Source organism: Artibeus jamaicensis, unplaced genomic scaffold, assembly GCF_021234435.1.
Source record: "Artibeus jamaicensis isolate MK-2021 breed Jamaican fruit bat unplaced genomic scaffold, CSHL_Jam_final scaffold_847, whole genome shotgun sequence".
Classification (NCBI taxonomy): Eukaryota; Metazoa; Chordata; class Mammalia; order Chiroptera; family Phyllostomidae; genus Artibeus; species Artibeus jamaicensis.
The window spans coordinates 31,561,640-31,584,063 of NW_026522057.1; the positions used below are offsets into that span (position 1 = coordinate 31,561,640).

A 22,424-nucleotide genomic window follows, 5' to 3' on the forward strand; every position below is an offset into this window, starting at 1 on the left:
AAGCGCTGGGACTGCGGCGCCGGGCGGATGCCGGGCTGGGGGGAGGGAGGGGACTGGGTTGGGCCGGGCGGAGGTGGGTAGTGGGACTAGCTAGGGCGGAGGGCGGCCCGGGGTGTTCTCTTTGCTGCTGCGGCCCCCCACAGACGCCCCTCCCCCGCCGGCACGGCCGTCTCCCGCCCCCAGGAAATGCGGCTGAAATCGGGTTAATGCATAATCTGGAGGCGACGTGACAGGACTTCCAAGGGGCTCCAGGCTTCGCTCGGCCGCGGGAACGTCCTGCCAGACTCCGAGACCCACCCCCCCCGGTCCGTCGAGCGCCGCAGAACAGCGCCCCTCCCCCTACGGGCGGAACCTGATTCCGGACCCCAGCCCCCAGCTACAACGGAGGCGGAAGCTCAGGGGGCCGGGACCCCCAGCGGGTCACGGAGTAGAGGCCGCTCCAGCGGGCCGCGCCCCCCTCTGGCTCGGGCCAATGCGGGACCGGCGCTGCGGCCATTGGTCAGAGCAGTGCAAGCCCGCCCACCTCCGTTCCCGGCTCTGGCCTCATAGCAGGGCCCAGGGCTCCCCCTGCAGGCCAGCGACCGTAATCTTGGGTCAGTCGTGGGGCGACTGGGCACGCCCCCTCCCGGCTCCCAGAAAGGTGCCTCTCCAGGCTAAGTACTGGGGTAAAGTGCGATCCAGAGCATCCAAATTAGAGCTTGGCCTAGCTGTAGATGGGGGGAGGGGCGGCGACCCCTCCAGTTGCTCCAGGGCTGGGTCTGAGGTTCACCCCTCACCCCAAGCCAGCCGCAGAGCTCGGGGCCAGAAGTGATGAAGGGGCTGCTCAGCAGAGACCCCTCTGGAGGACTCTACTTCTCCAGACGCTGGTGGGAGGTTCAGGAAAGGAGGCGGCCTCGAGGGCGTGTACTTACACTTGCCTAGTTGCGGTAGGACCAAGGGGTGAGGGTGGGGCCCAGGAAACGGTGGGACCAGGCCAGCCTCCTAGAGGCACCCCTGTAGGTCTATGCATGTCCACATATCCATCATGGGCAAGGCAGACCTGGGACCCCCAGCCCGAATACAGACTCCCACAGAGCAGAAAGGGGGCTTCTGGGTCTCCAGCAAAATAAATCCCCCTGAAGAGTCTGAAAGCTGAGGTCCGAGTGTCCCCAGCATCTTGGACTTTCGCCCAGAGAGGTGTCCGTTCTCTCATTCCTATCTCATTTGCATCCAAGGCTGATCAGCCCGCTCCCTTGGGCCCATTTGGGAAATTGGGCAGGGAGGAAGCGTCTGCCGTGGAAGCACGTGTAGTTTGTACCAAACAGTGCTCTCTGCAAACTTCATGGGCTGGAGGAACCCCCATCCAGGTGCCCCGCCTCTGCTGGCCATGGCCTCTCCATTCAGTGAAACTCTGAAGGCAGGTGCATTTGTTATGAACATTTTCCACTCAGCAGCTCGCTGGGTGGTGACACATGTCCAGGCCCTGCCCCCAAACCTCCCCGGACCTATGCAGGCTGGGCAAGGCAGCTGGTGGGTCCTGGGGAGCAGAGAGGCCCCACCTCCCAACCCACACAGACAGGCCCTAGGACTCACCCCCTTACGTCTTCCATGGGCCCTGGCCCAGCCGGGACCTCCCCTGTGGACTTTGGGACCTGCCCTGCCCCCCCAGCTGTCCTACCTGCTGACCAAGATGTCAGGTGTGGCCCAGTTGTTTGGGGGCTGCCTGGAGCCAGAGGTGGGCTCCAGGGAGTTCTCGTTTTTCTTTCTCCAGAAGTTCATTTCCCAAAGATATGGGAACATCTCAATTTCTCGGTGGTGGGTGGGGGTGTCACTATTTTGATCCCACTAGGCTGTCCCTTACCTTGGCAACACCAGCCTTGTGACCACCCAGGAGCTCTGGGTCCCCTCGCCCTGTTCTCTTTTCCACCCCCCCCCCACAAGTTCCTCACCAGGGGTCCTGAATGAAGGGCTGACAGAGGTGAGGGTGCTGAGGGAGGGGTGAGGGCAGACATGAAGGCAGCCAGTTAGCTTTGCATCAGCTTTTATTTGCGCCCTTGGTCGGGGACTCACCAGTGAGCCTCACTGCTGCCCTCCTGGCCCCACCCTGCCGCCCCGAAGGTACAGATTCATCTGCACAGTGCACTCAGGTGTCAGCTTGTATTCCTTCAGCTGCGCGTTGTCCTCCATGGGCCTCCCCTGGAAACTCAGCCAGAACTGGCTGGCCTGCACGCGCTCCTTCGAGCTCACCTGCTGCTTCAGCTCAGCCACCTTCTGTGTCAGCTGAACTTCGTAGCTGCTGGAGCGACCTTTCTCGTTCCTCACCAGGATGCTCAGGGGCGTGCTGAAGCTCTGCACCACCAGCAGCACCGTGCTGCCGGGGCCCAGGCCCTGCCTGACCAGGGGCACGTCATCCCGAGGCGCTGCACCGCTCTGCTGGATGACCAGGCGCTGCAGGAAGCCAGGCACATCGATCTTCTGGGAAATGAGCCGCTTCAGGTCCTCAAGCAGCATGGACTCACTCAGCGGCACCTGGAACTCCTCGCCCGACAGCAGCTTCACCCTCAGGTTCCCGTCCTGCGGGCATCACATGGAGCTCAGAGACCTGGGCACTACCCCGGGGCCTGCTACACGCATTGGCACAGGGCGGGCGCCTAGTGTCAGGGGCACAGCTCTCTCCTCTGGGTTCTCTCCATCACCAGGGCAGGGACCCCAAGTATGGGAGACACACAAGGGGGCATTTCTCAAGGAACGGCCAGCTGCCCATGATCATCACTTGACTCCTTTTCACCAGCTAAAACGTCCCCCCTAAGGACTCTGGCTGGTGTAGCTCAATGGACTGAGCACTAGCCTGTGAACTAAAGGGCCGCGGGTTCAATTCCCAGTCAGGGCACATGCCTGGGGCCAGGTCCCCAGTTGGGGGTACATGACAGGCCACCGATCCGTGCTTCTCTCCCTCTCTTTCTCCTGTCTCTAAAAGTATATAAATATGTATTTTTTTAAAAAAAGATGTCCCCTCAAGGGACTTCAGAATCACCTTTCAAGACCCACACCCTGACCTCGGAAGGAGTCTTGCCCCTCCGTTCGCACTTCAGAAGCTGGGCGTCCTGAGCAGCTCTGCTTCCTGACCCACAGGGGAGGGGGAGGAAAATGGACTGGTGCCGCCCCACCTGCCCCATCCATCAAGCCGCCTCACCATGTATGTGGGCTCTGCAGCCAGGTCCTCCGAGGCAGTGACAAGCTCGCTTCGTCCGGGCTCCAGGCGCGTCCCTGCTCCAGCCGCAGCTGCAGCGGATCGCCCGCGCTCAGCCCTTTTCAAAGCCTGTGCCGCGCGCGCGTCAGGGGGCGTGTCTGGGGCCAGCCGAGCCCCAGCCGTGTAACGCAGCCTCGGTTTCAGTTTCCGTTTCCCAAAGGGTGGCGTCAGAGCCAGCAGGGGAAACAAAACAATGCGCAAGGCGGAGGGAATTTCTACCGACCTTGCCAGGGCGGGAAACGGTCCGCACCCGCTCCGGGGAGCGGAGCGTGCGTTTGGGTCCGGACACGGTGCACTGAAGTAACAACGGAAAAGTTTCACTTTCCATTTACCAACTTACAAAGTCAGGGAACTTCGAAACCGTTAATTCAGATATAACATAAAATAGTGACAATCCAAACTACCCAGACGTGATCACCGTGGGTCTAGTGCAATATTTGTTCAAATTGTCTTCTCTTTATGAAAGAGATGTATCTTTTATTTCCCACAGCAAGGAACTCACAGACATTACCGAGAACATGAAATGACTACCCACAAAAATGGGAGAAGATATTTGTAAACCATGTGTCAGATAGGGGTCTGGTGTCCATAATGTCTAAGGAAGTCTTACAACCTAACAACAAAAATGTAACTCAGTCACACACTGGTCCAAGGGCCTGGACAGGCATTTCTCCACAGAACATACGCAAGTGGGAGGCGAGCTCATGAGAAGATGCTCAGCATCATTCGGGGACGCAGATCAAAACCACGGTGAGAGGTCACGCCAACTAGACGTGGACCACAACAACGACCACGATAACGACCACAATAACAGAGCAGGCACTGACGAGGGAGCAGAGGCTGGGGCCTCACCGGTGGGGACGTGAGATGGGGCAGCCCCCGCGGGACAGTCTGGGCGTCCCTCTGAAGGGCAAACAGTTTCACGTGAGCCAGCGATCCCGCTCCTAGGTATATGCCCAGGAACTGAAAACGGGCGTTCAGACAAATACTTGTACACAAGTATGCACAGCAGCCCTATTTACAACAGGAGAACGGTGGAAACCGTGGCAACAGCCAAACCCATCAGCAGCGGGTGTGTAAACACCATGTGGGCCACTGTCACAGGGGACTGTCCCGCAGCCACAGACAGGGATGAAGCACTGACACACTACAGTGTGAGGGAGCCGTGAAAAGGCGGTGCCAAGTGGCAGAAGCCAGACCTGACAGGCGCCGCACTGCAGTGATTCTGTCTATCGGAAATACCTGTCAAGTACAGGACAGGGAGGGCAGGGAGGAGAAGGGGGACACGTCTCGCCGGCTGAGTCAGCAGTCCGGAGCCCAGTCGGATAAGGTGGCCGGGTGTCCAAACACCACAGCAGGGACAGAGCAGGAGGGGAGTCCTTGAGACTCTGCACTGGGAACCGGAGCCTTTTTCACGAGGACAAAGAGCCTTTACTAGCTGAGAGGGAAGCCTTTGGAGCTGTGCATTATTCCCAAGGTTTCAGAGAGGAGAAGGAGGAGCCTAGAAACTGACTAAAATACATAGCCTTGAGTCCCCGCAGTCGCCACTCAGGTTAAGCAGAGGACGCACTTGTGGCCTCGGCTCAAGTGGGTAAAAGAAACTCACTAACGACTTGATGCCCTCCCTACACGGGGCCTTCAGACGAGCCGGGTGCCTGCCTGTGGTTTCGTGCCCACGTGTTTCATAAGGAAGCTTTGCTGTTTCATTTCCACCTCACGTGTGTGTTGTCTGCGGATCCAATTAATCTCTTGAGAGCAAGACAAGAACCCGGGAGAGGCGGGGAGTGCCTCAGGGCTGGTCGGTAACACGTCCGCACCAGGCAGGTGCACAGAGACCCGAAGATAGATCAGCGGTTGCCAGGGGCTGGCGTTGGGGGGCTGTGGGGGGCTGGGGAGCGACTGCCTTAGAACATAGGCCTCCTTCACGGGGGTGACATGTTTGGAACTAGACAGAGGTGATGGTCACACAGCCTTGTAAATACATAGCACTGAGTTACATGCTTAAACTATGGGTTTAAGTTTACATTCTGTGAATGTCACCCCAATAAAAAACATCACCACAAGAAACCTGCTGCACGTGTGACGGTGTCTCATGACTGCCTCCCCACCTGAACGCACCCTTCACGATCATCTGAAATACGAGGGTGTGGCTGTGTGAGTGGCTGCCTGCGTGCCTCCTGGAACCCCTGTGTCACGCTCTGTGGGACCTGATTTAGTTACCCAGCCCCATACTGTTGGATATTTATGCCCCAAATTCTTACTATTGTGTTACAAACAGCATGTAACAGACATAAGTTGGCTAAAAATCAAAGTGGCAAAAACAAAATGTTTCTGCCATAGCTCTTGACCATTCTGCCTCCCGGCCCCCAAACCTCTCCCAACTCAACAAGATGTGGTGAGCCCGTGCATCTGAATCTGTCGCCTGCCTTTCTGTCTGGCTGTCAGGACTCCCATGCCCATCTCCCTGGACCACATCCTGCTGGCCGAAGGCCTTTGGTCCCCCTGGACTGTCCCCCTGAGGACAGGGCTGGGCTGCCCTACGGGGGCTCCAGCTGCTTTGTGGCTGGCTGGGAAGGCAGCCCGTGGCCCACGAGGACAGGTGTCCTCAGAGACCTGGGCGGGTCTCATTTCTCAAGAAAGGGCACTTTGGGGAACTTTTGAGCCACACTAGTCACAGAGCAGGACCCTCCTCTCCCTCCACCTGGAGGCAGGAAGGCCCAGCAGCTGCCGCCTCCCGACCTCAGCCACAGCCTTCCCGTCCTGGACCCCCTCCCTTCCCTTGCCAGAGCCTTACCCTGCACTTGGCGGGCATGTCCCCCTCCTGGCCACAGCACCCTGGAACCCCTGTCTATGGGCAGCAGGACCCTGTGCAGGGCAGAGGGTGCAAAGGAGGCTGCTGGTTTCACACTGTCAGCAGGACCAGCGGGCCCTCCAACAGCCTGGCTCCCACCAAAGCAGACCCTGGGTGGGGGGCTTGGTCCTCGGGGAGGGCGGGGGACGGGGTCTAGAGATGAGCAGGATCCCTTTAGCTGCATCAGGATTGCATGAGAGGGAGGGAGGGAGGGAGGGAGGGAGGGAGGGAGGGGGAAGGAAGACCTGAGACAAGAGGGGGCAGGGCAGTGAGCTGGAGTGGGGGTGTGGCAGGAGCAGAGTGTGGGGGCACTCAATCAGTTCAAACCCACAGAACCTGGTGACGGTGATCGAGGGAGGCACAGAGAGGGAACCCAGCAGGGTCCACAGCCAGTTGGACACAGCTGGACACTGACCCATGTGGCTCCTGTGCTAGAGCTGCCAGTGGGATGCGGGCCGGGCACACCCTGCAGTCCTGTGCGGTCATCCGGGCAGATGTCAGGACCAGGGCACCTCCAAGCCCATCTTCTCTGAGTTCAGACCCACATGAGCCGGGGGCCTTGGGTCTGCAGCAAGGACACCCAGGGCTGGATGTACTGGTGCCGTCAGCATCCTGATACCCCTTGCCACTAAATGACTTCCCTGACCCCACCCCAGACCCAGCACAGGTGCCTGACAGACTCAAAGTAGAACCCCGAACAGAGCAAGCCAGTGGGGAGCATGGGCAGGTCCCACCCCCTTTCCAGGGGAGAAGAGGTGAGGGGGTTCAGCCACTCTGCCCTGGGACTCAGCCCCCAGGGACAGCTGGCTTCAATGGCTCCCCAAAAGCACCCCATCAGACAGAAAGGCAGGTCTCAAAGCCATGAAGCCTCTGTAGATGCTGGAGGAAGAAGGGAGTAAAGGCAGGAGGATGGGGCCGTGGGAGGAGAGGCTACTCTCTCAGGGTCCAGAGCCTAGTCCGTCCCGGCTGCCCAGTGACTGCCTCGACCAACACACAGACCCGAAGGCCCCAGCAAGGTGGGTCCTGTTCGGTGAACTGAGAGTTGGAACTGAGTGGGCAGGGGCAGTGGGGGTCATGTGAAGTGAGCGGCTTGTTGGGGGCGTTTAGAGGTGTCTCACAGCTGAGACCTCCACTGGGGCCCAGCTGCGACCCGGACCTCTGCAGGGGCCTCTCCTGCAGGCCACTGTGGGCTTCCGTGCAGCGTCTGGGTTCGGAGAGTGGGAGTCCTGAGAGGGCCAGGGGGCGTGCGTAGCATTTTTAGTGTCCAGCCTGAGAAGCCACATCTCACTACCCCTGTCCTTCCCAGTCCATGTCATCACAGTCCACCCAGGATACCCCACGGAGCCCGAGGGATGGGAGGTATTGCCATGTTTATCTTTGGAAAACGCCAACTGCCAGACCAGGGTCTCAGGACCATTTCTCCACTGCAGCCCGGACCCTCCTGCTCCGAGCAAGGGAGCTCCGAGGGCCCCACCAGAGACCAAGTCCATGTGTGAAAGGCAGGGAGGGGACAGTCAGAGGGACGGGGCCCAGGCAGACACAACCATACGGGAGGCCGAGGTGCAGCCCTGTGGGAAGACACTAAAGAAGCTGAGCTGCTCTGGGCTCCTGGCTTCGGGGGAGGGCCAGCCTGGCCAGGGCCTCCTGCTGACCCCTCTGCTCAGTCCTCTCCTGCCTGCTTCTGGGGGCAGTAACAACTGTAGCAGAAGTGTACCTAGTTCTACCTGCTGGTGCTTCCAAAGTAGCATTCCATTCACCTTCCCAATAACACTGGGCTAAGTGAAGTACAGGTGAGGAGGCAGGGATGGGGCAGGCAGGGCGGTAAGTTGGCCCATCTGACAACAACCAGGGAAAGAATGGTCAGGAGCATGGCTCCCTGGGCCTGTCCTTTCCATCTGAACACCCTGCTTATCTGGTCCTCGAGGCTGCAGGTGGCCCAGTGCCTGCCCGCTGGCCAGGAAGCTCTCTGGTCGAGCCTCCAGCCAGAACGTCTACCAGGAGAAGGCCAGGTAACCGCTGGGGCACGGAGTGGAGGCTCACGACCCTGGGGACCTCCTGGACAGCAGGGCTGGTCTCAGCAGGCCCCAGAAGCCAATCAGTGCTCTCAGGACTTTCTGCAGCAGGGTCCCTTGAGAGGGTCCTGTCAGCCCCCTGCCGTTTTCCAGTGCCCCGTCTAACTGCGCTTGTTGCTCTAGAGACAGAGAAAGGGTGAGGCAGCGGCTTCCCCGGGGGGAGTGGCAGCTAGCCTTGAGGTCAGTCTTAAAGGCGCATCCCCATGTAGACGTGCGTGCTGCTGGGGAGGGTCTGAGCCTCCTCACTCCCGACCCAGCGCCCCAGGGGGGGCTCGGCATGGCCAGTTTAGCGCTGGGATATGACACGGGGACCCCAGGAAACGGGTGCTGGGCAGGTAGACGCCACCACTAGGCAAACTCCCAGCAGCCAAGGTGCCCCTTCAGAGCTGCCAGACAACTCTTTCCCTTGGTCAGAAAGGCCCCCCAGGGCTCTACTGAACCCTCCAAAGGGGACCAGAAGCCCCTTGGCCCCTAGGCCCCTGCGGCCCCTTTGATCCCACAGTGACCCTCCCCCACCTTCTTCCCTGAGGATCACAAGCAGTCCCGAACCACCCAGTGAAAAGAAGGGCTTCTGCTTCCCCAGTAACCCACTCATTCATGTCCATCTCAGACCTGGAGCAATTATTTTGTGTGCCAGCGGTGCCTCCGTGCTGGATTAGAAGCCCCAGGAGAGGCTTCCCCCGCCCCAAGGGTCTGTGGCCTCCAAAAACGGAGGCGGTGGGCTGAGGACCCCGAGGGCTCTACAGAATTCAACATGAAGGCCACATCAGACACCGAAAATAAGCGCAACCCTGTGTTCCCCGCTGTGCCGCTTGAAATAAAGTTTTACCAGCTGTCCCTTGTTTTTTTTTTTTAAGCCTTACTTTGCTGGTGCTGACCTGATGTCGAGTCATCTAGAGGAGCGTGACATCACCCGCCCCATGATGTCACCCTGTCTGGCTGTGTCATCACCTACCTTCACCCTGAGACATGGATTCTGATTATCTGGTGACATGGTGTGCCTAACCAGTGACATGTTTACATTCTGTCCCATGGCGTCATCCTGCTTCACTGGTGACAACCCTCTACCTGCCCAGCGGTGTCACCCTCATTGGGCCTGTGCCATTACTTAAATGTGCTGTGAGGCCACCCCGCCTGCTTCGTGACCTTGGCCGGCCGAGAGCTCTCTCCTGCCCAGGGGCTGGCGTCCGCATCCACGGTGTCGCAGACCTTTGGGAGGTGCTGCTGGCCGCGGCGGTCCCGGGAGCGGCAGGTCAGCTTCGGTGGCCGTGCGGAGGCCCCAGGCCCTGGCGGGGACAGGGAACCGCGGGGGAGGAAGGAGGCGTGTTGGCCGAGGCTCGCCCACTCTGGGGGGTGTGGGAGGCGGGGCTCGGTTCCCCCCGTGAATTTTCCTTTCAGATTTCCCGCTCGGGTGAAGGTGAGCCGCGCGACTCCGCCCAGCCCCCGCGTCCGCGGCTAACCCAGGGGCCACCCAGCGGCGGAGGCGGCGTTGCGATTTTCCCGCCCGCGGCCCCGGCGGTGCCAGAGGCGGGCGCAGGCAGGGGGCGCGGGCCCCAGCCGCAGCCCGCGGCGTTGGCGGGCCGTGCGCCGCCGCGTGACTGGCAGCTGCCGGGGGCCGCGGCCGGGGGCGGGCGGCGCTGCGCGGGGGCGGGGGCGGAGGGAGGGCGCGGCCGCTGATTGGCTGGCGCGAGTGTGGGAAAGAATGCGGAGCCGCGTTCACACAGCCGGCGGGGCTCTTCCTGAAAGAGCGGGGAGGCGGGCTGCGCGCGCGCCGACCTGGCGCGGGACTCGGGGCGCCGCGCGCCCGCCGGCCCGCTCTCGGCCACCGGCCCTCGGCGCACGCTCCGCCGGGCGCCGGGAGACGCAGGGGCGCACCATGCCTGCAGACACCCCGGGGAAGCCGAGAGGCTCGCCGCTGGCAGGAGCGCCAGCCAGCGCCAGCCGAACCCCAAATAAGCCCCGGAGCGCGGCCGAGCACCGCAAGGTGGGACTTGGTCGGGTCAGGGTTAAGGGGTGTGGGCTGGGGATGGAAGGACGCGGGACTCAGCTGCTACCCGACCCGCGCAGTCTTCCAAGCCCGTCATGGAGAAGCGGCGCCGAGCGCGCATCAACGAAAGCCTCGCTCAGCTCAAGACCCTCATCCTGGACGCCCTGAGGAAGGATGTAAGTCGGGGCGCCGGCGGGGGCAGGGGAGATGGAGGGGCCGGGGCGCGGAGTCCCGAGTCGGGGGCTCTGCCGGACTGCAAGCCGCTCACACCCGCCCTGCCCGCAGAGCTCCCGCCACTCGAAGCTGGAGAAGGCGGACATCCTGGAGATGACCGTGAGGCACCTGCAGGGCTTGCGGCGCGTGCAAATGACAGGTGAGACCCGACGGAGGGGCGGGGAGAGGCGCGCGGACCAGCGCCGCGGGCGCCGACCACCTGCTCCCTCCTGCCGCCTCCGCAGCCGCGCTCAGCGCCGACCCCGCCGTCCTGGGCAAGTACCGCGCCGGCTTCAACGAGTGTCTGGCCGAGGTGAATCGCTTCTTGGCCGGCTGCGAGGACGTCCCGGCTGACGTGCGGTCTCGCCTGCTCGGCCACCTAGCGGCCTGCCTGGGCCGGCTGGGGCCCCCAGCCGCGGAGCCGCCCACGCCTGGGGTCTACCCGGGCAGGCAGCCACGGCCGGCGTCTGAAGGCCCCTTCCCGCTGCTTCGGCCCTGGGCAGCCTTCGCGCTGCCACTGCTGCCGCGGTTGACCGGGGCCTCCCCCGCCGCCTCCTTGGCGGGGCTGCGTGGCCCCGGCGAGCCCTGGAGGCCGTGGCTGCGGTGAAGCTTCCCGTTCTAGGGCCACGGCCGTCGCTGGGACTGTACGAGGGAATATTTATTTCCAGAGACCGCGACGAGAGTTTTGTGTTTGTTTTTGTCTTTTCTGTGAAAGGTCTAGTCTGGTAGCGCCAGAGGCTGCGGTCCTCCTAAGTTCGGGCTCCGCGGGGCTCCGCCCCCGTCCCCAGGCCCCGCCCCTTCCCGGGCTCAGTCATGCGCTCAGCGTCCACCTCCTGGCAGGTGGCCCTCGCGTGGGTCCGCCCAGGCGTTGCACTTGCCCTCACCTGCTCCGGAGCCAGAGACCTGCCTTGAAGTCGGGGTGTGAGGTTCCTCGGGAGGCCCATGTAGGAGGCGACAGTAACCGCGTTTTCCAGACGCGTCCCCGCGTTGGGGCCACTGGGCCGGCTGCACCTTTCCTGCTCCTGCTCCCTGGACCCTGGATGGGTCCCCAGCTGCTGAGTTATGTTCTCAGGGTTCTGCCCCAAACTGGCTGTCCTGCTGTCCGTGGACAAGCCTGCCCCAGGCCAGTGTCTCCCCAGGAGAAGAGTGCCAGCAGGAAAGGAGAAAGTACCCAGGGGGTCAGGGGACGGGGTGTGGATGCACAGGGCTTTCCCGCCTGAGTCCAGTCCTGCGATGTGCCTGGGAAGGGAGGGGCCTTACACACATACCCCCCAACAGTGGGCAGGGGCTGGGGTTTCATCGTGTCCGTGCGTCTGTCCTGAGCACCCGCTGTGTGGCAGCCCCACACTACCAGCTGTGACACCAGCTGAGCAGTGTTGGGCGTCAGCCCTGGAGTTGCCGTCCGGCCCCCCCAGGTCAGGGCCCACACTGGAGTGTGTCATTTTGAGCCTGCCTGAGGCCAAGCGGGGACTCATCTCCCCAAGCACAGTTCAGACAGGTTACCTGCCGTCCTGCTGTCCATCTGGCCAGGGCCCGTTGTGGCATTGGAGAGCGAGTCACTGCCTGAGACTGGTCTGTCCCTCTGTCAAGGTTCCAGGTCTGTGCCATGGGCAGGGATCACCTGGGCCCTCCTCGACAGGGCCATATTCACCTGGCAGGGACCTCCAAGTCCCCCCAAGCCCGTGTTCCCCTGCCTTCCGGCTGCCCTGAGTGTCCAGGGCCTGGGTCAGGGGCTGCACTGTTGAACACACACACAGGCTCGGGGGCCCAGCCCTGGAAGGGAGGAGCTGTTGGTTAGGCCAGGGAGGCCCTGCTGAGCAGGGGGTTGCAGGTGGCCTGTGCTGGGGGAGCTAAAAACTTGGTTGGGGGAAGGAAGCCAAGGGGCCTCGGTGTGGAAGGGAGGGGAGGCGTGGGGCATGGGGGGTGGAGCCTTGGGTGGGTCGGGGGAGTCAGGGGCTGCTCAGAGCTGGGCCCGGCACTTGGGATTCTGCCACACTGACCTAGGCGATTCATTTTCAGGAAGGCCAGAACCAGGAGGTTTGGGGAGGGCACCACCCTTGGTTAGGTTAGGGGGTCATGGATGCTGAAGTGGGGGCCACAGTGGGGGCCCTGGGCATAATGCAGCACAAGAGGGGCTGTCTCCTTGCCCCCCACCCCACCCTAGGCTGCCCCTTCTCAGCAGCTGATGGCAGCTGGGTCTCGGAAACAGCGCCCTCGCCCCCAGCTGTGGAAGGAAGCACACCCCTCCCCAGGCCGGCCAGTGGAGCGCGAGGGCCCAAACCATGGAGCGCTCTACCCAGGGGGCCCTCTTTCCTCCCCCACTTCCCGCCCCCTTCTCTGTCTCCCATGGGCTCTGGGTGGGTCATTCCCACCCCAGCTATTTTTATCTTGGCTTTTGTCTCGCAAACACTTCCTGCTAAGTAGTGATGAAACCCCTTCTCCAGGCCAGGCCTGTGGAGGGGTGAAGAGGGACCAGGACTTGGGTGGGGCTCTTGGTCACTTCCCCTCGATGACACGGGCTTGCTCATCTCTGGCCCCTTTTCCAGCGCAGTTCCTTCGAGGACCAAAGGTCAGTAAAAGTTTGCCGAGTTCATGTGTAGCATCAGCTGGTGTGCCTGCCTCTGGGTGTCAGAGCCCTGTGCATCTGGGTCAGTCTGTCTGCCTGTGGGGCCGGGGCCGGGGCCAGGACGATGACAGGAAATCGTAGGTGCGAAGTCTGGAGAAAGAGCCCAGGAAATTCGAGGTGGGACGAGGCTGGGTCCGCTCCCCACCAAGGTTCCTGCATCGGCCTGATTCTCTTCAGGGGCCACAGCCCCCTCCCCTCCACTGGCACCTCCTGACCCCCAAGCTGTGCCAGGCCACTCCATCTCTGGGGCCGCACCCCTTCCGGGATGCACCCTGGGACAAGGAAGCAGGGCCCGGCTTGACAGCCTCCCAGAAGGCCCCACCCATCCCCCTCCTGTTATTCAGCCAGTGAACATAGTGACCTGGCAGCTCCTGTCTCCGAGATGAGGTTTCAGGTGCTTCCTGCTCTCTTGTCTGTCTGTCTGTCTAACACTGTTCACTCGGGGGAGACCAGCTGTGCTTGGCTATGGAGAAGCCAGCAGCGTGGCCCTGAGAACCGCTGTCACGGCCACAACAGCGTGCGTGGCCGCAGGTCCCAGCCCCATCCAGCCTTCAGGCGAGCCTCCACTGTGGCCCGATGTGGAGGCCCTGAGCCGGAACCCGGGGAGCAGCTCCCAATTCCCGCCCCCCAGGCACTGCATGGAACAACGAATGCTGGTGGTTGTAAGCTGCTAAAATGTAGGTTAATTTGTTATGCAAAAAACAATAAAGTTTGTGTAAAATTTAACATGAGTATAAAAAACAGTAGCAGTAAACAAATACATCCACAGCCATGCAGGGATCATCACCGCCTGCCGCAGAAACAGGTTCTGAAGGCGGTTGGATGGTGGGAATAAACTCCGAAGCAGCCCTGCAGCCGAGGGGCGAGCCCAGGGCTTGGCTTGACTTTGACCTGGAAGCAGTTCCTGAGCCCTGAGGGTGGGTGCTGACTGGGCACAGCCCATGCCTGCCCCAGTGGCACCTCGACAGCGCTGGGTTGCTTTGGTGGTAACTGACAGGGCAGCCTGAATCAGAGCAGGGGTGGGGGGTGCATAGGCCCCGGGCCTCACGAGAGGACGGGAGAGGGGGTGCTCACGCTGGGGTACCCGGGGTCCGTGGCCTCAGCAGGCTCTGCCGCCCACAGTGCAGGCACTGACACTCCCGGGCCACAGTGAGTCCTACAGCCTGGTCTCCGGGGTTGGCAAAAAGCACCTGGCTGCTGCGACCTCAAAGCTGTCACCTCCTGGGCCTCCCCTGACCCCAACACCAACCTGTCTCCTGGCAGCTTTGGGCCCACCTCCAGGACCCCCACTGAGTGAGGGGCCTGATATCCATGTGGGGGTGGGTGCTGGCTCTGCAGAGTGGAAGTCAGTGTTGGAAGCCTGAAGCCCTGTGCTTGGCCCCTTCACGGAGGGGCCCACACCTGAGCCAGCAGGAGCCTCTCCTCTCTGGCCCTGCCATCCTTACCCTGGTGGGAGGGGACGGGCTCCCCCCAGCACCCCTTGCCCTGTCCCAGCACCGTGAGGAGATGGGCCCAGCAGCCCTGCTGCGGGGAGGTGCCATTGTCCTCTCCTGGTCCCCACACCCACCCCCAACTTCTACACTAACCACAGTCTGGGCCAAACACCCCCACCCAGAGGGCCGGGGGCTGGCGGGCCTGAGCACCCCCGACTCCGGACCCTTTCATTGTCCTCAGGGCCCTGAACTCGGGCTCTGCCTGTCAACTCAGATCTGGAAACTGTCACTCTGGCCTTGGCCCCGTCATTCCCTTACCTGGTCCAGGCCAAGATGGGCCCCAAGGGACGTGCCAGACCGTTGCCGGGCTGTGCGTGTGCAGGTCCTTCTGTGGGTTCAGCTGTGGGGGAGGAGGAAGTTCTGCTCTGCGGACCGAGGAACTGCTTTGCTGGACCGAGAGGTGAGGGTAACATCCCAGGAGCTGAGCGCCCGCAGGAAGTGCCCTGTGGAAGGGAGAGAGCCCCCTGGGGAGGCAGGGTGGGGACCAGACAAAACCGGACCTGCTGGCAGCACGACCTCAGGTGGTCCAGGTGTCAATCTGAGGCCCAGGGCTTAATGGCACCAGCAGACTGGGGGCAGGGGCTACGCAGACCCTTTCAGAAGTCGTAGGGAAGCAGTCCTGCCTCCTGTTGGTGGCGTGGGCGGATGCTCCTTTGCATATGTGGCCCCTCCCAGGCACTGGGCCACACACGGGGACCCTCCCAGCCCACAGGCACACCTGGCTGGGGGCCCTGGGCTTGAAGGTCTGCAGGTTCCCTCAGATGACACCCCCAGCCAGCCTTCTCCTCAGTGTCAAATTGGACCTCCTGCCCAAATTCGGCAGGCAGCTTCCTCCCGGCTGGGGAGACCTACCGCCCTCAGTGTGGGCCGGGAGCCCTCGGGAAAGTCAGGCCACCTGGCCTGGAGCTTGGGGCATGGAGTGAAGGGAGCGATGCCTCCAACGTCCAGTCCCTGAGAAGTGCTCAGAGCACGGCAGCTGTGGTCGCAGGCCGTGGCCCTGACTGTGTGACCAGGCTGTAGGTGTCCTGGCTGCTGTCCTCATGAGTCCCAAGTGCACGGTCCTCTTAGGTCCATGACATGGTGTTCGGGAAAGTGTGGGTTCCCAGGAACCATCCCGCCTGAAGCTAGGCTCACCTGGGCAGGTAAGTGAGGGGGACGCACAATCCATGTTGCAGACACACATGGAGCTGGACAGAGAGAGGCCCCACCGAGACCCTCAGACTTGCGTGCCTGTCCACCGACCCCGGCCTCCCTCAGTCTGCTCGGTCTGGGAAGCCTGTAGACCTGCCTCCTGCGCCCCCACCTCGCAGCCTCCCCGCAGTGTGGAGCCGTCAGGAAGGCGCCCTGTGCCGCCTGCAGTTGCGTTCCTTGTGTGCTGTCCCCCAGCCGTGTGGCCCTGGGCGAGTCTCAGGTCTCTAGTGCAGCGTGGGGTCAGTCAGAGCACCTGCCTCGGCGCCGCGTGGTGGGGAGCATCAGGTAAGATGTGTGATCTGTGTTGTGACCATCCCTTCTGGCCAAGACGGAGTGGCTGGGGCCGGGTTTTCTTTCCTGCCTTCATCAGCTGAAACACTGGACAAAACTGTCGGAAACAGCACACGTGAGACACAGTTGTCCCTGAGAAGGGACCAACGGGGTGAGCCTCGTTGCCCCAGATGACTACCCCTTTCCAGGTCAGGTGCCAGGTGGAGCCCAACTTGAGGGGAGGGAGGTGTCAGTCAGGGGGACCCATACAACCAGGGCTCAGAGGATGAAAAGGGGTTTCATGGGAAGTGACCTTGCAGGGTGATCCGATCACAAATCGCTCACTGGGCAGGTCCTGGTGGGGAGTCACACCCCAGGCTTAGAATTTTCAGTGAAGAGTTTCTCTTTGCCTAACAAGTTTATAAACAAGGCCTAAAAGCATCGAACGGCTTCCAGGTAATTCAGCTGCACCCAGAGCAAAGCTCAAGAGTATTCGTAAGAGCACAAAGATACCCAGCCCCCGTAAAAGTGACAGGCTCACAAAGGAGCAGAGACGTCACCCGTGAGGAGGGGAAACGTCACAGAAGAGAAGCAGTGCGCGGGGACACTGCGACAGTTCCTGCAGTGGCACCGACTGTGCTCGCGGAGCGGGAGGAGAGGGTGAATCTTGCCAGGGACATGGGAGGTGTAGAAGCCCGCTGAGGCGAGCAGTGTCTGACGGGAGGACTGCACTGGACGGACGGCAGGTCAGACGTTGCAGAGGGAGGGACCCGTGGACCGCAGACATGAAAGCTATTCATAATAAAACATTAAAAAGCAAACAAACAAGAAGACAGGGAGAGCATCTGTGAGCTGCGGGACAGCCTCGAGGGGCCTGATTTACGTGGAATCGGGGTCCCAGAAGGAGGGGAAAAATAACATTTGAAGAAGTAACGACTGGAATTTTTCCAATTTTTTGGTAGATTTTATTTATTTACTTTTATTTTTGTTTTTCATTTCATTTTTGATGTTTTGTTGTTTGCGCTATCCCAGATGTCTCGTTCCCACCCCGCACCCCTCCCCATCCGGAGCACCCCCACTCCCAGGGTCGGTCCCGCACCATGTCCACGTCTCATGGCTGCTCTTCGGCTGATCCCTTCACCTTCCCTCAACCAGTCCCCACCCCGCCCTCCCCTCTTACAGCTGTCAGTCTGCTCCAGGATTTTACGCCTCTGGTTCTATTTTGCTCCTTAGTTTAGTTTGTTCATTGGATTCCTCATATAAGTCAGATTATATAATATTTGTCTTTCACCGACTGGCCTCTTTCACTTAGCATAGTAGTCTCCAGTTCCAATCGCGCTACTGCAGGAGGTAGGAGCTCCTCCTGTCCTTCTGCCGTGTAGCACTCCACCGGGTAAAGGTACCACAGTTTTTCGATCCACTCATTCCCTGGCAGGTGCTTAGGCTGTTTCCAAATCTGGGCTATTGTAATCGGCACTGCTGTGAACACAGGGGGACACGGGTTCCCTCGAACTGGTGTTTCATGATTCTTAGTGTAAATTCCCAGCAGTGGAATGAATCACTGGGTCAAAAGGCAGTTTCACTTTTAATTTTTTTATAAGATTTTATTTATTTATTTTTAGAGAGGGGGAAGGGAGGGCGAATGAGAGGGAGAGAAATATCAATGTGTAGCTGCCTCTCACATGGCCCCCACTGAAGACCTGGCCTGCAACCCAGGCGTGTGCCCTGACTGGGAATCGAACCAGTGACCCTTTGGTTTGCAGTCCACAGTCAATCCACCGAGCTACACCAGCCAAAGCACTTTTTAGCTTTTTGAGGGAACTCCACACTGTTTCCCACAGTGGCTGCACCAGTCTGCGTTCCCACCAACAGCGCACTAGGGCTCCCCTTTCTGCACATCCTCACCAGCACTTGTTGTTTGTTGATTTATTACTGGTGGCCATTTTGGCCTGTGTGAGGTGATATCTCATTGTGATTTTATTTATTTTTAAGTTTTTAAATTTTAATTGTTGTTCAAGTACAGTTTTCTGCCCCCACCCCAGTCCGTCCCCCACCTCTCCCCACCTCCCTCCCATTTCCATGTAGCCCCCCCATTATTGTCCATGTGTCCTTCATACTAGTTCCTGCAAACCCTTCCCCTTTCCCCCTGAAATTCCCTCCCCTCTCCGCTCTGGTCACTCAGCCTGTTCTCTATTTCAGTGTCTTTGTTATATTTTGCTTGTTTGTTTGTTTTGTTGATTAGGTTCCTGTTAAAGGTGAGATCATGTGGTGTTTGACTTTTACTGCCTGGCTTATCTCGCTTAGCATAATGCTTTTCATCCATGCTGTCGCAAAGGGTACAAGCTCCCTCTTTCTTTCTGCTGCCTAGAATTCCATTGTGTACATGTAGCATAGTTTTTTGATCCATTCACTTACTGATGGGCACCTAGGTTGCTTCCAGCACTTGCCTACTGTGAATTGTGCTGCTATGAACATTGGGGTGCACAGGTTCTTTTGGATTGGTGTTTCAGGGTTGTTAGGATATAATCCCAGCAGTGGAATTGCTGGGTCAAAAGGCAGGTCCATTTTTAGTTTCCTGAGAAAATTCCATACTGTTTCCCACAGTGGTTGTCCCAGTCTGCAGTCCCACCAACAGTGCACTTGATCACTGTGGTTTAATCTGCATCTCTGATGGCTAAGGACGCTGAGCATCCTTTCACATGTCTCTGGACCATCTGTGTGTCCTCCTCGGAGAGGTGCCTATTCAGGTCCTTTGCCCATTTAAAATTGGATCGTTTGAAGCCCTGGCTGGTGTAGCTCAGTGGATTGAGCACGGGCCTGTGAACCAGATAATCGCGGTTCGATTCCCAGTCAGGGCACATTCCTGGGTTGCAGACCGGTTCCCTGCAGGCCAGTTCCCAGCAGGGGATGCACGAAAGGCAACCATACATTGATGTTTCTCTCCCTCTCTTCTTCCCCTCTAAAGATAAATAAATAAAATATTTTTATAAAAAAAATTGGATCGTTTGTATTCCTGGTGTTGAGTTGTATGAATTTTTTATTTTTAAGGTCCTATTTATTTATTTTTAGAGAGGGGACGAGAGGGAGGGCAACATCCATGTGTGCTTCCCCCCTTTTCCCCTCTCCCCCCCTTCCCCCACTGCCCTAGGGATCTGGCCCGAAACCCAGGCATTTGCCCTGACTGGGAATTGAACTGGAGACCCTTTGAAGTCGGTGAGGTTGATTGAGCAGGTCGGTGCTCAATCCACTGAGCCACACCAGCCATGGCGAGTTGTATGAGTTCTTTATGTATTTTGGAGATTGAACCCTTGTCCCATGTATCTTATTTAATTATTTAAACTAAAGGACCCGTGTTGTGTGAACCCATTTACCCAGAATGTTCAGAATATGCCGATTGATAGAGGGTGGGTTGGTGGTTTTCTGGGGGACGTTGAGGGGAATAGGAATGGGGTCCCTCGTAGGGTGATGCTCTAAACTTGATTATGATACTGGTTGTACAAGTCTGAGATTATATTAAAACCCACTTAATTGAAATGGATGGATTTTATCAATAAAGCTGATATCCTTCTCCCTGCAAAAAAAAAAAGCAATAAAGAGAAAATTAACTTCTGCTCCTCTAGAGACACTGTTAAGAAAATGAAAAGATGAAGCCCTGACTGGTGTAGCTCAGTGGATTGAGCATGGGCCTGCGAACCGGACATTCGTGGTTCGATTCCCAGTCAGGGCACATGCGTGGGTTGCAGGCTGGTTCCCTACAGGCCAGTTCCCAGCAGGGGATGCACGAAAGGCAACCATACATTGATGTTTCTCTTCCTCTCTCCTTCCCTTCCCCTCTAAAGATAAATAAATAAAATCTTAAAAAAAAAGAAAATGAAAAGATGAGCCATAAACTTGCAGAAAATGTTTGCAAATCACATGTCTGATGAAGGAGCTGTATGCAAAACATACCCTCTCGGACTTCCGCCAAGATGGAGACGTAGATGGAAGATCCACCTCGCCTCTGTGCACAACCAAATCTAAGAACAACTATTTTTAACAGCAGTCACAACCAAGCCACACGGAAAATCGACAATACGGAGTCCAAAGGACAACTAGATACTCGGCTGGACCCGTACGAGGAGCGAGGCCAGCAGCGGAGCAGGTTAGCAAGAAAAAATTCCCGGGGCGGTGCGCGGTGCGCGGTGCGCGCAGGCAACCGAGGGCGCTGATCGCCAGTGAGCTGGCTGCCGGAGCACACAGGGAAGAGGCGCGGTGGGTCGGTCGGTCGCGCGCATTTACGTGGGGAGAAACCAGTGAGAAGGGAAAACCGCGCGGTGCAGCAGGCTCGCACAATTACAAGCCCGAGGCGTGTGAGTGACTGGATGCGCTGGGCTAGCGGAGAGGAACACCATTGCTCCCTCTCTGACCCCGCCCCCACACACAGCATCACAAACCAGCGACCTGGGTCGCCCCGTCCTGGTAAACAACTAAGGCTTCGCTCCGCTCACTTAACAGCACGAATAGACCAAAAATGGCTCTAGGACAACTCAGAGCCCCAGAACCGATAGACCTAAGTGATGAAGAAATAGCCAGTCTTTCAGATGCACAGTTCAAAACACTGGTTATAAGGATCCTTACAGAACTGGTTGACTTTAGTCACAAATTAGAGAAACATATGGAAGCTAAATTAATTGAAATGAATGGGGATACAAAAGATACCAATAGTAATGGAAAGAAAATTGGGACTCAAATCAAGGGAGAGAACCAGAAGGAAGAAAAAAATGATCAAACAGAAAGGAATGAAGAAATAAGAATTCAGAAAAATGAGGAGAAGCTTAGGAACCTCCAGGACATCTTTAAACGTTCCAACATCCGAATTATAGGGGTACCAGAAGGGGGAAAGGCACACCCACAAGTTGAAAAATTATTTGAACAAATAATAAAGGAGAATTTCCCCAAGATGGCAAAGGAAATAGACTTCCGAGAAATCCAGGAAGCTCAGAGAGTCCCAAAGAAGTTGGACTCAAGAAGGAACACACCAAGGCACATCATAATTACATTAGCCAAGATTAAAATGAAGGAGAGAATCCTAGAAGCAGCGAGAGCTAAGGGGACAGTCACCTACAAAGGAGTTCCCATCAGACTGTCAGCTGATTTCTCAAGAGACCTTACAGGCAAGAAGGGGCTGGAAAGAAGTATTCCAAGTCATGAAATCCAAAGACCTACATCCAAGATTGCTCTATCCAGCAAAGCTTTCATTTAGAATGAAAGGACAGATAAAGTGCTTCTCAGATAAGACCAAATTCAAGAAGTTCATCATCACCAAGCCCTTATTATATGAAATGTTAAAGGGACTTACCTAAGAAAAAGAAGATAAAAAAGATGAACAGTGAAAGGACAGCAAACTCACAGTTATTAAGAACCACACCTAAAACAAAAGCAAACTAAGAGGACAGCTAGATCAGGAGCAGAACCATAGAAATGAAGATCTCAGGGAGGGTTAGCAGCAGGGGAGTGGGAGGAGGGGAAGGGGGGAGAAGGTACAGAAAATAAGTAGCATAGACAGTAGATAGAAAATACATAGGGGGGAGGGTAAGAATAGTAGGGGAAATACAGAATCTAGAATTGGAGACACATGTTCATGAACTAAAGGGGGAAATGGTGGGGGAGGGGTATGCAGGGTGGAGGGGAAGGGAGGGGGGAATAGAGCAAATGTAATGGCATAATCAATAAAAAAAAAAAATACCCTCTCAAGACTCAACAATAAGGAATGAAATAACCCGATTAAGAAAATGGGCCAAAAAATGGGTCACTTCACAGAAGGTCATGGATGGCAGAAGACACATGAAAAGGTGCCCAGCATCACTGGTCCTCAAGGAAGGTCAGGTGGAGACCACAGTGAGGCACCACTGCTCATGGTTAGGAAGGTAAAAGCACGGTCACAGCTGGTGTGGGCCAGGATGTGACTCACACACCAATGGTGGGAGGGAGACCTAGACATACTGGGAAACAGTCTGGCAGTTTCTTTATTTTTTAAAAGATTCTGTTTACTCACTTTTAGAGAGAAGGGAAGGGAGGGAGACGCGGAGAGAAACATCCCTGTGTGAGAGATCCATCAGTCGTTTGCCTCTCACAGGATCCCAATCCCCCAACCCGGGACCTGGCCCACAACCCTGGCGTGCGCCGACTGGGAATTGAACCAGCGACCTTTGCAAGCCGCCACTTACGTGAATCACATCAGCCAGAGGAACCATCTGGCAGGTTCTTAGAAAGTTAAACGTGTGGCTGCCTGAGGCCCAGCCATCCCGCCCCAAGAGAAGTGAAAACACACGTCCACACCGAGACCGGATCGCAAACGCGCACCGCGGCTTTGTACCCACAGTGTGGGTAAACCAACTGTGCGTCCAACAACAGAACACTCCACATTGAAAAGAAGAAACAGGAACTACCGATACGCACAGTGCTGTGGATGCAGAGCAGCGGACACCAGACACACCCTCCTGTTGTCCTCAT

The 22,424-nt window shown here is 58.1% G+C and overlaps 2 protein-coding genes across 2 annotated transcripts; one reads left to right on the forward strand and one right to left on the reverse strand.

The window, feature by feature from the left end:
- Positions 1 to 2,003: 2,003 nt before the first annotated feature.
- ISG15 (ISG15 ubiquitin like modifier) lies at positions 2,004 to 3,501 on the reverse strand. Its single transcript, XM_037146850.2, has 2 exons — positions 3,173 to 3,501; positions 2,004 to 2,553 (listed from the first exon to the last, which is right to left on the reverse strand). The coding sequence occupies exons 1-2, from the start codon at positions 3,173 to 3,175 to the stop codon at positions 2,059 to 2,061; spliced, it is 498 nt and encodes a 165-aa protein (XP_037002745.2). The 5' UTR covers positions 3,176 to 3,501; the 3' UTR covers positions 2,004 to 2,058.
- Positions 3,502 to 9,847: 6,346 nt separating this feature from the next.
- HES4 (hes family bHLH transcription factor 4) lies at positions 9,848 to 13,704 on the forward strand. The gene is made up of 4 exons (XM_037146860.2): positions 9,848 to 10,136; positions 10,220 to 10,315; positions 10,425 to 10,512; positions 10,598 to 13,704. The coding sequence occupies exons 1-4, from the start codon at positions 9,855 to 9,857 to the stop codon at positions 10,957 to 10,959; spliced, it is 828 nt and encodes a 275-aa protein (XP_037002755.2). The 5' UTR covers positions 9,848 to 9,854; the 3' UTR covers positions 10,960 to 13,704.
- Positions 13,705 to 22,424: the final 8,720 nt, after the last annotated feature.